The 13,854-nt window shown below is 39.2% G+C and overlaps 1 protein-coding gene across 2 annotated transcripts in view; it reads right to left on the bottom strand.

Annotated features, from left to right (window-relative positions):
• The window catches only part of LOC134673663 (metastasis-associated protein MTA3), a 94,829-nt gene that overhangs the window by 21,249 nt on the left and 59,726 nt on the right, over positions 1 to 13,854 (bottom strand). The window contains exons 3-4 of one of the 2 annotated variants that reach the window (XM_063531672.1): positions 6,597 to 6,704; positions 5,789 to 5,812 (exon numbers count right to left, since the gene is read on the bottom strand). In XM_063531672.1, coding sequence (XP_063387742.1) covers positions 5,789 to 5,812; positions 6,597 to 6,704 — 132 coding nt within the window. The remainder of the gene's footprint in view (positions 1 to 5,788; positions 5,813 to 6,596; positions 6,705 to 13,854) is intronic. The other variant, XM_063531673.1, reaches the window with a different exon arrangement.

Below are 13,854 nucleotides of genomic sequence, written 5' to 3'. Positions count from 1 at the left end.
GGGTCGATATCATTTCTTATGCACCCTACATTTTTAGGTCGCATGTCGCATCTCTAATGACGATGGAAAGATGTAAAATTGTTGGGAGAAGCTAATCAAGAGATTGACTTTTTCAAGAGGAGTTTATCAATAGGTACACCTTATAAAACAAAGTCCCCCGCCGCGCCGTATCTGTTTGTGTGTTTGTATGTTCGCGCTAAACTCAAAAATCAATAGTCATTCTTGAGGAAGCTTTAGGTATATAATTTGTTAACCCGTGCGAAGCCGGGGCGGGTCGCTAGTATGGTAGTATGCTATAAATTGTATCCTATTTTTAATAATTAATTTATTAATTATTAATTTATTAAATAATGTCATGTAAATTGCGCGACATTGCCGATAAAATGCAGGAGAGCAGGCTGCGATGGTGTGGTCACGTAAAAAGAAGGCCTTCTGACTACGTAGGAAATTTGGCGCTACAACTTTCCATCCCAGGTCGAAGATCTAGGGGCAGACCCAGAACAAGATGGAAGGATGTAGTGCTAAAGGACATGAGTGAGTGCAAGTTATCAGAGGACGATGTCGTGGACAGGGCGAAGTGGAGAAGGTTAAGCAGGAAAGCTGACCCCACCACCATGTGGGATGGATAGCTAGGAAGAGAGAGAGAATGTCATGTAAATATTATTGACGATCAAAATATAAATTGGTACAGTCTCTTGGCCTTCGGCGGCCATCCACACTGAATTCGACCGAATGGTTACTGACCCAAAGGAACTGTCCTGTGATGTTGCCTTCACCGCGGTGAACGAATGAACGTTCGGCTAAACCATCCAGACCGGACCAACGAAGGCCCTTCGTTCGAATTCGTTCGTTCAGTCTGTACATGGGATTGCTCATACAACATCAACATATATACATGTAATAGAGCAACGAACGTTGGAACAAGTAGGAATCTTAATACATATTCGGTTCGGTTGCGGGGCAGTAGAAAAGTTGCTTTAGTTTGTAGGAACAGGAACCTTGTAATAGAAAAGTAAGAGTGTAAGTTACAAGTGCTATTACCGAGTGTCAATATAGCTTTAACATGTCAATAACAATAACATAGGCAGTGATCAGACGTATTTTTCGGATAAATACTACTTTTCGGTTTGCCTTGCGCGAGCGCATGTAATGGTTATGTTATGTATGTGCTTAGTGACGCATACTGTTATCTTATCTCCGAAATTCAGTTAATATAGGATCGGGCTCTATTTCTATATATTTCCTACATTTATGTCTATGACATAATATGGGGTAGCATTTCGTTATTTACAGCAGTTGCGATACCTATTAATGACGAAGCCCGTCATAAAGTAGCAGATATCAGTATGCTGTTATTGCATTCGTTTTGTTGCGGGCGAATAAAGCGGAGGTTTACGGCGTGTTCGGTGATATGACAGGTTTGTCAATGGTCGGTTTTGTTTGGCGCGGTCGGCGGCTGAGTGGCGGAGTGGTAATGTGGTAAAAGTGTAATGAGAGGGTCGGTCGACTGGGCCCTGCGTGGCGCGATGCGGCGCGGCCGGCGGGCGGCGGGGTGCGGGCGGGCGCGCGGAAGGAATGCGTCGTTTTCGCATCGGGAGAAACGAATGCGTTTTAAGCGTCGCGGGTACACAATGGCGGCGTGACGAGATCCGGTTCGCGGGAGGCGCGGGGTAAGAGGGCGGGGGCTCTAATCGATAGCCGGCGAGCGACGGCCGGGCGACTGCGGCGCATAGGTGACAGCTCGGGCCCAATCAAATTACCGGCCATGGAGGAGAGTTGCAACGCTATGCCACGCACGGCGGAGAACACGCCGCGGCGCTGCAGCGGCGCGTCCGGCGCCCGGGACCTCCGGGCCGCCCTCGCGCGCCAGACACCTCGCTACGGTACTATTGCATGACTGCACGAGACCATACTACCGCTACGATACTTACAATCATATGCTGTCGGTTACTACCTCATTATAGAAATTAATTATCTCTTAAAAACCAACGCAGCCAACTCAGGCCTCTTGTTAAATACAATTGGATTCCCCATTCGTTTAGAAAGGAACGCCGGAAACATAAATTTCATTAAGGATTCCTCGAATCTCGCCAACAGTTCCCGATTCAAATCAGAGTTGATATGCGGCGATAGGATGACTGCTTTGCACTAAATTGGTTAGCGGATGTCGAGCGAACGAGACGTCCACGAGTGCCTCGGTGGAGGATTGGAGTACGCGCATCTAATTATAGGTTATTCCACCCGCGTACCACACAACAGATCAACGTACACCATTAACGACCTGTGCACGACTACCTATACATATAAATTGTATCAACATAAGCGGCCAACAGTACATCCGAGCATGTGATGCGCGATGAGCAATGTGATGTAAACCGTCACGCACAGTGAGCGCCGCTCGTCCGCCATACCTAACTTTTCTGAAGATCGAATGCAGGAATTACCGAAACCATAAAGTATAAATAACCTGTCAATAATATCTTAATTAGTTTAGAATAACATGTACTATCGGGTGCAGCGACGGTTGAGCATCCTACAGTTCGATTTCAAATGCACCCCAGACGCGGTCACTTATTTACATTATCCACCAATGGGAACAGTCCAAGATTTTTGACCAGTAACTCTAAATTTTTAATATAAACGTAACGTGCCTAACAATACGGTACTATTTGCAACGGATATGAAATCGAAAGGAGTAGCTTTTTTTACCTTTTTTTATAAGTAAACCACCAAGAAACATCTGGCTAGTAACACTTAAAATTGAATGCATTCTAATGACCCAACTCAAATTCCTTACCTCGCAGTTTCGGTTGTAAAATTAAATCTCTTGACGACTTTCCTTTTTTCTAGACCCATTTTTTTTATCTAAGTCTCAAAAAAGTTGAGTGCTTAACGAGTTCAACAAAGATCAATAAATAATACTATTGATGTGTTTAATTTATATTATAATATAGGTTAGAATAAAATATGCTTAACTACTTTTATAATAAATATTTAAGTGGGGTATCCCATACAACAAACGTGACTTGTTTGCCGTTTTTTGCGCAATGGTAAGGAATCCTTCGTGCGCGAGTCATAATAATTCAGTTGCCAAATAAATAATTGGTAGCTTGCTCATATTGAAATATTTTAACGCTTTTGTTGCCAAAGTAGGTATTCATTTTAGTACCTATTTCTATTTTTTAAGCTACTGAAATCCGATTAATTAGTTGACCGGTTAAATACGTGCCCAAAAAAGTAAGGGTGGTTAAACAATTTAAGATTCGTTCAAGCGGGCAGATGTTAAGTTAAGACGCCGCACGGTCTCTGCACGCAAAGTGCGCAAAATTTAACAATTCTGGACAAACATTATGGCTATTAAAAAAAGTTTCCACGTATTCTTGGTCGCACAATTGTTTTACGGGCACCAGATGTGTAATCTTACTAACATAGAATGCCCTTTAAAATGCAACTGATAACGATGGTCAACACATGTTTGGGTTGGTCAGGTAGGAACCCAAAAACAATATCGATGCAATATATAGTTAAAATTTTTCGAACTGATCTTGTTCACTTACCTGTACTAACAATGGCATTGTTCTATTACAATCCTATTATCTGCTTTTGTTCTCGTAGGCGCCAACCAATTTACTTACAAAATAAGTTCGAAGTACATTGCATGTATATTGAATTTTAAACCTTATTTCTTGTTGAATGGGGTTAAAATGGTCTAAAAAGATAATATCATATTCAATCTTTTGGAAAGTCACATGCACCTTAGCCACGACAGGGACGTATTCTGGTGTTAAATAAAATATGTAGAAAGATAAAAATGTATAATTATTAATAATAATTTATTATACATATTAGTTAACAAAAATAATCACATTTAATCAAAATCAACAAGTTCTTATACAAATATATATCAATATTCAATCTGCGAAATGTTTTACATGCTACTAGAGGCAAAAAAAGTTACATAAGTGTATATATAAAAAAATAATCCCATGTGTCCAAAATCAACAGGTTCTTATACAAAAATATGCCTATAATCTTAACACACACAATTTGATAACAGGCCAGGTAATTATTTTTTATTGGTGTCTCGCTCGCTCTTTTATTAGGTATACTTTTAGGTATAGGTCAGAAAAAATTACCACTAAATAACATTCCGACATAAACAGATAAACCACGTGCTTATCAATTGCAACAATGCGAGTACGACCCTGGCGGCACATCTGTTATCTCTAAATGCAAAACGTATGAAGTGTTATTCTTACCTTCAAAGCAATTTTATCCTTATGATAAGACTGTAGAGCCGATAATATAATGAAATATTATGGTATCTCATAGCTGTTTTTCTACTGAGTGCATTCTTTTTGAGTGTCGATGGTGGTTAAATGCAAAAAAGTTAGGTTAGCCATTACTTAGTTAGTGTATTTTGTAGTCTATTGTTTAAAGAAATAGAGTCGTTAATCTATACTAACATTTCAAGGCGGTTATAATCCGCTTTTACTACGAGGTGATTATCCTAATTTGTGGTTTACCATCCACCAGATAATAGGATTGTAATAGAACAATGCCATTGTTAGTACAGGTAAGTGAACAAGATCAGTTCAAAAAATTTTAACTATACTTATAGTTCGTTTTTTTTAGCATTAGAAAGAACTTCGCAGAAGTAAGCTTGTGGTTCCAAATCCGGCACTTTTAGCGGTAATAATTTGAAGTAAATTATATGTATTGACCGTGCTACATTAGATAATTCAATAATTATTAACAATAAAAGAGCCTGATAAAAACTGTACGCTTACTTCTGTGGAGTTCTTTCTAATGCTAAAAAAAACGAACTTTAAGGCAAGACTGTGATTGGTTGTAATACTTGTAATATAAGAAGGCGTGACGTTTTAAAGTTTTGGGTGCAAGCGATTTTCGTTGAGAAATGCTCAACCGTCGCTGCACCCGATAGTACCTTCTTGTTAGTTCATCTAAGTACAAAGAGCAACGCTCCTAACTGTACATCGGTGGACCTTATTACAAAAGACATAAGGTCCACCGATGTACAGTTAACAGTATGGGCGATGGTACCACAAACAGTGTTGGCCGAAAGTTAATGCGAATTGAAAATGTTGGCCATTAACCACTATAAATTGAACCTTAAACCGTAACGGACTATTACAGTTTACGATTCAATTTATAATGGTTAATGGCCAGCATTTTCAATTTGCATTAACTTTCGGCCAACACTGACCACAAATCATAACACATGCACTATGATGTTCTAATCTACAAGACGTCATAGAAAGATCTTACACAAAACTATAATCCACCATTAACACATTCGACGCCGGTCACACATGCTGTGATGGGTGTCACCGAATGTACTAATACTAAAGTGTACCATGCAATAACCGCAGCAAATCATAGGCACAACTTAAAAGAGAAAATAGATATTTTATAAATATATAGAGATCGAAGCTGACTCTCAACTCAACTAGTCAAGTAATGAGCAGCGGAGTGACCAGCGAATAAAATATTTACAAAGGAAACGTCAATCGATAATCGGTACCATTGATGCTTGTTTCGTACGACCGTAACGCCGTTTTAATATAATGTAGCTAATCAAGAGGCCACCGCAATTAAATCGATGACATCATAGAGTCGATGCGTCGCGAGGAAAAAGAGCACAATTCAATCAACAGGGCGGCGTCGCAATACACAAGACATTTAAGTATTAAGGTAACTAAGAATGATGAATAATCAAAAGTAAGAAAATAGCGGAAAAAAGATCTAATATCAAATGTTAACTTACGTTCATTTCCGACGTCGAAGTTACCTAGACAAAAACAGGAGGTCAAATCAGTAGAAATAAAGACGTGGTGTGCAAATTACAACTCACTGGTAATGATTATGTAGTAACAGACATATTGACCTCGGACAATAGACTATTCTAGACAATCAACGTTATAAACGAATATTAAGAATAATTTCTGCTATACAGTAAATTAACGATATTTATGTACGTATTTCATTTTTTAACCCCTTCACGGCCACGTATTACTATGTACGTCAGCCAAGAAAGTGGTCTACCACTTTTCGACTCTATCATCTGATTGATGGAGTCGAAAAGTGGTAGACCACTTTCTTGGCTGACTGTACAACATCCCATGTTTTTACGTATAAAAATATCCCTAAAGCGCAATTTATCTTGATATGCCTTATCTTGATATTATAATAGTATATATGTAGTTATTAAAAACAAACAAAGTATCTTTTCATTTGTCTCGTAAAAAAATCGAACAAACGGATTTCTACTTCAACCCAATTGCAAATAGGACGACCAGTGAAACCTGTGTCGAAACGTCGGTAAATAAAGGTAATTGAATATAATTCGCGTTAGACCCGTCTATAATGTGAGTTAATAGGACTAAAATAAAACTTCCTTAGCTATAATGTTGTAGTGGGCGGCACGAAGGTACATATATTATGTATAGTCCTTTTAGTAGGTAAGCTATCTGTACTGGTAGCCAATCTGCTCGCGTATATAGGAGTGACAGTTTGGTACGTGTGTCGCCAGGCGGTGAAAGGGTTAAATTATGTGTCGATGGTGGCTAGCTTACCTATCGCGGGGTCTAGAACTGCCTGTGCTGCCTGTTCTTCCCCGACTGGCGTCTTTAGACATATTTTCTTGAGTTTCATTGCAACCGGTGAGTCTTCTGACTGGGCCACTGTAACAAAAAGAAAAATATTAAAATATGTCGCTAAGATGCGTAACAAAACTTAGTCATTGACAGCTTACTACAAAGGCTACATTGGGCGGCAGAAATCTGATTTTTTTCCTCGCGTATCCTGGCATTTTGCCACAGCTCATGAGAGCCTATAGCATGATTTGTCGTAGGCACTAGTTTTTACGAAAGCGACTGCCATATGACCTTTCAATCTAGAGGGAAAACTAGGCCTTATTGAGATGGGATTATTCTGGTTTCCTCACGATGTTTTCCTTCACCGAAAAGCGACTGGTAAATATCAAATAGAATAGAATAGAAAAACGTTTATTGCAAAAACCATCTACATACAGCACCACACATATAAATTTAAGAAAGAGGATCTTCTACACTAAACAGTTAAAACTATTAGTAGCTTAACTAACATGCAATAATAATCGTAGTCTTGATGATATTTCTAACATAAGTTCCGAAAAACTCATTGGTACGAACCGGGGTTTGAATATGCCACCTCCGGATTAAAAGTTGCACGCTCTTACCGCTAAGCCACCAGCGCTTTTTTTTTGGGGCAGAAATCTGATCTTCTTTATAATAGAGTTGATATTGATCAGGATATTTATTTAGAAAGAATCGGAGGGGTAGAGCGTCGTCACACAAATATAAAATTACATATATTTAAAAAGTTAATCGTGTTACTGCACATTCGACTTAATTAGGCAGCTAACGCAGGCTCGTTAATTATTGAGTCATTATGGAATCATGTAATGTCATCTATGGTGACATCGGTAGTGCTATTATTGCAGGCTCAGCCAGGACTTATTGCAAGGATCGACCTTTTAATTAAACAAGTTGGAATAGGTGACATTGCACGAGTTACCTAATTGAGAGTCCGATAATAAAACAGGATACATGCGTATATTGTGTCTTGGCTCGACTTCCTGTACGCTGTGGTCAATCCTTTGTACTATGTAGTTATATAATTATTATAATTAACAGTATAAATGTGATGATGAATCATCTCATGGACTTAATGACGGCAAATTAAAATTTACCTTAACTTTGGCAAAAACTGACACATGGCAATTGCCAACAGTGTTAAGGGGCCCACAAATTACCAGTTCGCCGGACGATATCAGCCTGTCAGTCGTTCGCAGGCTGATATCGTCCGGCTAACTGGTAATCTGTAGGCCACGAGCCACCCCTCCATAAAGATCTTTTGTCAAATTCTATCCATGTTACTAGGAACTATCATGTTCAAAAACTACTTTGGTAACACTAACATTAGTTTTAGTGAAGCTAATAGTCCTAATGGATATTATTATGTGGGTTAACCCATCAAAGCAAATTAAGTACTTCGATATACAGAATCCGGGCTCTTGTATATTCATATAACTTGGATGTTTGTTTTAAACATTAAACCGTATGCATCCTAAATTATGTAATGGTAAATTAGTCAGGAAATTTAAAAGCTGTCTACAGACTGGTGGTCTCAAATCACGTTTATTAGCCCCGTAAATGTGGTCGATGCAACCTGTCCCAATAGCGTAAACTAAAATCCCACCAAAAACATTCTGTAAAAAACTAGCCAAGTCTCGATGGAGCTGCTTGTTTATCTCTAAAAAGTAATGAAATCTAGACAAAGTCGTGCCAAGTCTAACGTTCCTTACTGCGATTTCTTTATTATTATAGTTAATGTTGTGTGACTTGGCCGTTGAAGGGTACACAAGGGTACAAAACCAGGTGCTCCGTGACACCATTGCACCAATCTGTCGCCAGAACCGCTACCCATTGACGATGGAAAATTGCCACTTGGAAAACGTTGATTCAATAACCAGTCAATTGTAGGCTTGATAAAGCTGCGTATTTCAATAATACTTATGTATGGGCGAGCCTGAAACAAACACTTCTTTTTGGTGCAATGGCAGATTGGTGCAATGGTGTCATGGAGCACCTGGTTTTGTACCCTTGTGTACCCTTCAACGGCCAAGTCACACAACATTAACTATAATAATAAAGAAATCGCAGTAAGGAACCTTAGACTTGGCACGACTTTGTCTAGATTTCATTACTTTTTAGAGATAAACAAGCAGCTCCATCGAGACTTGGCTAGTTTTTTACAGAATGTTTTTGGTGGGATTTCACTTCTTTTTGTAGAAACGTGGGCATATTGATTTATTTTATTAGATTTTCTTATTTAACACATTTTTTTTCTTTTTAGGAGTAGTTTTTTTTATTATTACAAATCTTTCTTTTCTTTTTTTCCGGTTCTGATTCTTGTACAGTAGCAACAGTTTTTCGTATTGCCCATTCATTAAATCTAATAATTAAATAATAATCAGTAATCCGTCACTAATCATCATATAATGACTTGGCAATCGCACATAATGCTTTACTCGTACCGTACTCGTAAATATGTGTAATGCTCAAACTGCAATTAGCGCTAGCGTTGTGTTCAATTAGAATTATTTTTAATAGGTGACGATGATCCTTTTGTCATTATGCAGCCGTGCGATGGCCAAGTCATTATACGTATTACAAATTAAAGATATCTTATTGATACGGTTTTAACACCCCCTGGCACTGATTAAAATAACCGACTTGGTTTCACATTACATCTCAAAACTTTTTTGTAGTAAAAGCGTTGCGAGACTTGCACCTTTTTACATGTAATGTTTTTGATGGGATCTCATCTCTTTTTGTAGGCAGTCCTTCTTTTCGGGTACTCATACCCATACTATGTATACACATATCATAACTAAACATATCTTCATTCATACTCACATCGTACATCGTAGAGTACCTTTACTTTACTTTACCTACTATTTGTAGGAACTGCAACAGTAACTTTGTAATATCATATATTTATATGGGATTACAAACTTACTTATGCAGTTCTTAGATCTTTAAAACGTGACTGATATTGCAATATTTTTAGGTTTTCCCTTTATGTGGCCATTAAACCCTAACTCTGTACCAAATTTCAGCTCTCTGAGTTTATGGGAAGTACTAGTTCTATTCTGATGATCATGAGTGAGTTTCATAAATGCGAAACTTTGCTTTCGCTTAACTTCGGAACTAAATGACCTACAGACTTGAAATTTTGGATTTTAAGTATGTGATTATAGCTTACTGGATGACCAAAATTTCTTCGTTCTGGTCTTATCCAGAGGTTCTTAAATAGGGGCCTGAAAATGCGGCGAAATGGTTCCAGTAAATATGGTATGGTACGGCAGTGTTTGCTTCGCGCTCGACTTGGCGGGGGCACTGCCGTGCCCCCCGATTAAAAGTGTAAAGCCAAAAACGAAAGTTAGGTACAATACGCTAATGGTATATTCCAAATTTTATTGTTCTTAGACCTGTAACGGCTGTAACTAAAGCCTTGGTCGCCAATAGAAAGAATAGTTTTAAAGAAAACAAAGCTTAATAAAAGCTTGTATAAAGGAGTAAGCAAGTTCCTTTTTCGAGCCCACGTGTATGTGCTTAACCTAGTAAATGATAGAGAAATCGAATAAAAGTATAGCAGGAGGTGTCTGCGACCTTGACGGCAGCGCCGGTCACAGGGGACTCGGCCGCGGCCGGGGGCGCCGGGCGCGCTCGAGGAGTCCGGGTGGGGGCACACTGCGAACCACGTGTACGATTAGGTACCACAACTTTTGTTGCTAGCTTCGTGTCGCCTAATGAACTTCCGTGAGTATGTCATTAATGACACTTTATTTACATCGATTTTTTTAAATTCTGATGGAGGTTTGCCGACCCCAAGTAAATGGAATAAGACAAAGGTGACTGATGAAGGTGTTATGATAACACCTTCAAACACTGTTATCTAAAAAGGTACGGAAAGTAATCCATAATACATTTAATTTCACCGAAAAAATGCTTTCCTAAGTTGAACGTTAATCGTAAAGTATGTGAACGAAAGCACCATACTCGTAAAAACAATTCTTTAGATCCCCAACCCCAACTCCAAGGGACTACATTGTTTTGTTTCCAGAATTTGTAGTGCCAGTAGCGGCTTCGTCAATCAGAATGCTTATGACATGACTATGCTCTCACCGGGTCACCTTTAAATCTGAGCGTGCGGAATGCAATAAATATAGAAGCATGGCGGGAAGTAACAAAAGAGGCCGTACAACGACCTCAATGACCACGACTGCTCTGACAAGAGTATCCGACTAAGAAGAAGAAGATGCATTGTCATGAAACCTACTTCTCCGGCCAAGTTGAATATCGTGCGGGGTGTACACACTCGTTGAGAGGCTCCGAGACCCGACGTGAATGGCCGAGGACGAGTGTGTACTTGCTGCTCCCTTCTCGTCTCACTCTTCCTTATCTCATCTCGCGCTTCTCCGATTGGATCGGAGCGGTGCCGAGATTCCGGGCGAGAGGCTCCCGAAGAGTGTGTACAGCCATTGACTTAGGCACAATACTTACCTCGGCTGGCCCATGTGAATTATTCGATTTTATTTTTTTATGGCATATCTAATGAGATCCTAACGATTTTAATGCCCGAAAAAACGTGAACTAACGTCGCTCGATGACTTCACATGGTTAGTTTGGCTGATGTCGGCTGGTGAGGTGGCTAGCGTGAAGACAGCCACCCTACTTTGAAAAAATAAAAAAATGAAGGAATCGGGTCCTAACGATTTTAATGCCTGAACAAACATGAAGTAACGAATATCTTGCTATCTAGACCAAAAAAAATTACAAAAAGTGGTTTGGGGTGGCTAGCGTGAAGACATCAGCCACCCCCTTTTCTTTAAAAAAAAATGATGTTTGATTCGGGTCCTTACGATTTTACCTACTGAACAAACGTGAACTAACGATGAACAAACGATATAGATATGCCATTTGCGGGCAAACGATATGGGGTGGTCAACTTCACGAGCATGACCGCAATCGGAGAACGGCGAGACGTGAAAAGACCGAGACAAGATGAGACCACTCTGTACACACTCGCTCTCGGCCTGTCTCGGGGTGTCTCGTCGAGCGTGTACAGCCGGCATTATGTTGTAACCGGGTTTGGGGCTAATAATTTATCACCATTACCTTTTTACCAAAAACAGGTTTAAAACGCTCGTAGTGTACACTGCGCATTAAATAACGTTACTGCTTTACTAATGGATATAAATTTGACTCCTAGTAACAAATTTAATGATGTTGAGTGTAATTCTAACCTGCCGGTTATGGTTGTTTTATATCTCCGTTAATGCCTGCCGGGAATTACACACCGCATCGTGGTTCGTTGTCCGCCTATATTGCTATCAATTCATTGGTGATTTTAAAAGAACTTTATTAACACCTAAGTAGTAGCTCGGCTTCGGGTCACCATCAGAAATATCAGAGCGGCCGAATTGCTCCAAAATATATAAACACGCGCTCTAATAGCGTCTAGACAATAGAGGCGTGTTCAGATATTTATGAGCACCTTGACCGCCCCGATATATCTGATGGCGACTGTACTGCACGTAGTAGTGCACCTATCTGTCTGTCTACATATGTTAGGGGTCGTCCAGAAATCATGTGATCATATCTGGTGTATTTTTGAGCTTACTGTGGGATTAGGTCGATTTGTGTAAGATTGTCCCATAATACTATTAATTCGTTTATTTATGTAAGCCGTGTCGACTGCGCCGAGTAGGATGCATTGTACGCTCAGTCAATGCCAGTCTGTACAGTGATCCGCTCCGTAGGTCGCTAGACTGTATATATATTCAACATGTCATATTATGTCACTGTTATGGAGATAGCGACATATATCACGATCTCTATCACCAAGACGTAATGTGACGATTGACGGTGACTAATGTTATGTCCTAGTGCTTGTCGGTGTACCCATGCCCTAAAGCGGGTCGCAACGTCAGACGTCAGTATCGGTAGTATAGTTCGTTTTTTTTAGCATTAGAAAGAACTCCACAGAAGCAAGTTCGTTTTTTTTAGCATTAGAAAGAACTCCACAGAAGCAAGCGTGCAGTTTTTATCAGGCTCTTTAATTGTCAATAATTATTGAATTATCTAATGTAGCATGGTCAATACATATAATTTACTTCAAATTATTACCGCTAAAAGTGCCGGATTTGGAACCACAAGCTTACTTCTGAGAAGTTCTTTCTAATGCTAAAAAAAACGGACTATAGTTAGCAGCTAAGTTATTCTTTATTCTTATTTAGTCAGTTATTGTGGTGAAAAAGTGTCAATCGAACAGTTTTTATGATGTGGGTGAGTGGGTGACCCGGGCTATATTTTTACTGACGTTGAAAAAGGAAACGGAGGAAGGTTTTATTTAACGGAAAAAAATCAACTGCAGACGGACCTAAAAATTTTTCAAATATCTTGCTTGTTTGCCGAATGTATAACTATTCGAATTCGGACAGCGGTGTGAGGAGACCTAAGCCAATAGGCCAGTACTACCAGTCAGTAGTTATTGCTAGTTATGCTAGTCAATTCAATAAAACTTTTTGAAATGTTTTATTTTTTTCTTCCTAGAGCGAGCCTGGTGATACAGACATATACAGCTTTTAGGGAAACCTTAGTAGTCATGCGTTATAACCACTGCTGTAATGAAATTGTGAATGTAACAACATGACATAATGTGTAATGTTATGATTATCTATGAAGGGAGAGAGTAGGTTAGTAAGTAAAATATTCCTTTCTTTAGCGAGGTTGTATATAGAGCAGAGAACTTACGTGTAACGGAGGATGCAGCTAGGTCTTTACGCTTACTGAAGCGCATCATGTTCATAGTTAACTATGCGCTTTGATCTATACTACAGTGATCAATGTCACGTGCCGTCGTGGTGACAACCACATGATTGTGTTTGCAACATCGTATGAACCTTTAATGAAATGAGTTATTATTTATAACATCACATTGCTTCCGTTCCAGGTTCTCAGACGCGATATTTGACTGTTGAAGAATGGGGGGTAATTTAATTTCACGTATTGTGTTTAGCGAAAATGTCTTTGATACGCTCTAACGTTTAAACGTCTCTGTTTTGACGGATATTAACAATAAGATTTTGATCTAAGACGAAAAAGTTGTTGTCCATTTTGGATCTATCGACTGTATGTATAGAGAATGATTAGATTGCTGTTGTGACATAACATAATATGTAATGTTATTGTTTATGTCAACGGTCGGGTCGTAATTTGTTTT

Source organism: Cydia fagiglandana, chromosome 18, assembly GCF_963556715.1.
Source record: "Cydia fagiglandana chromosome 18, ilCydFagi1.1, whole genome shotgun sequence".
Classification (NCBI taxonomy): domain Eukaryota; kingdom Metazoa; phylum Arthropoda; class Insecta; order Lepidoptera; family Tortricidae; genus Cydia; species Cydia fagiglandana.
The sequence above is the reverse complement of the archived record's forward strand: the minus strand, read 5'-3'. Positions and strand labels throughout refer to the sequence as shown.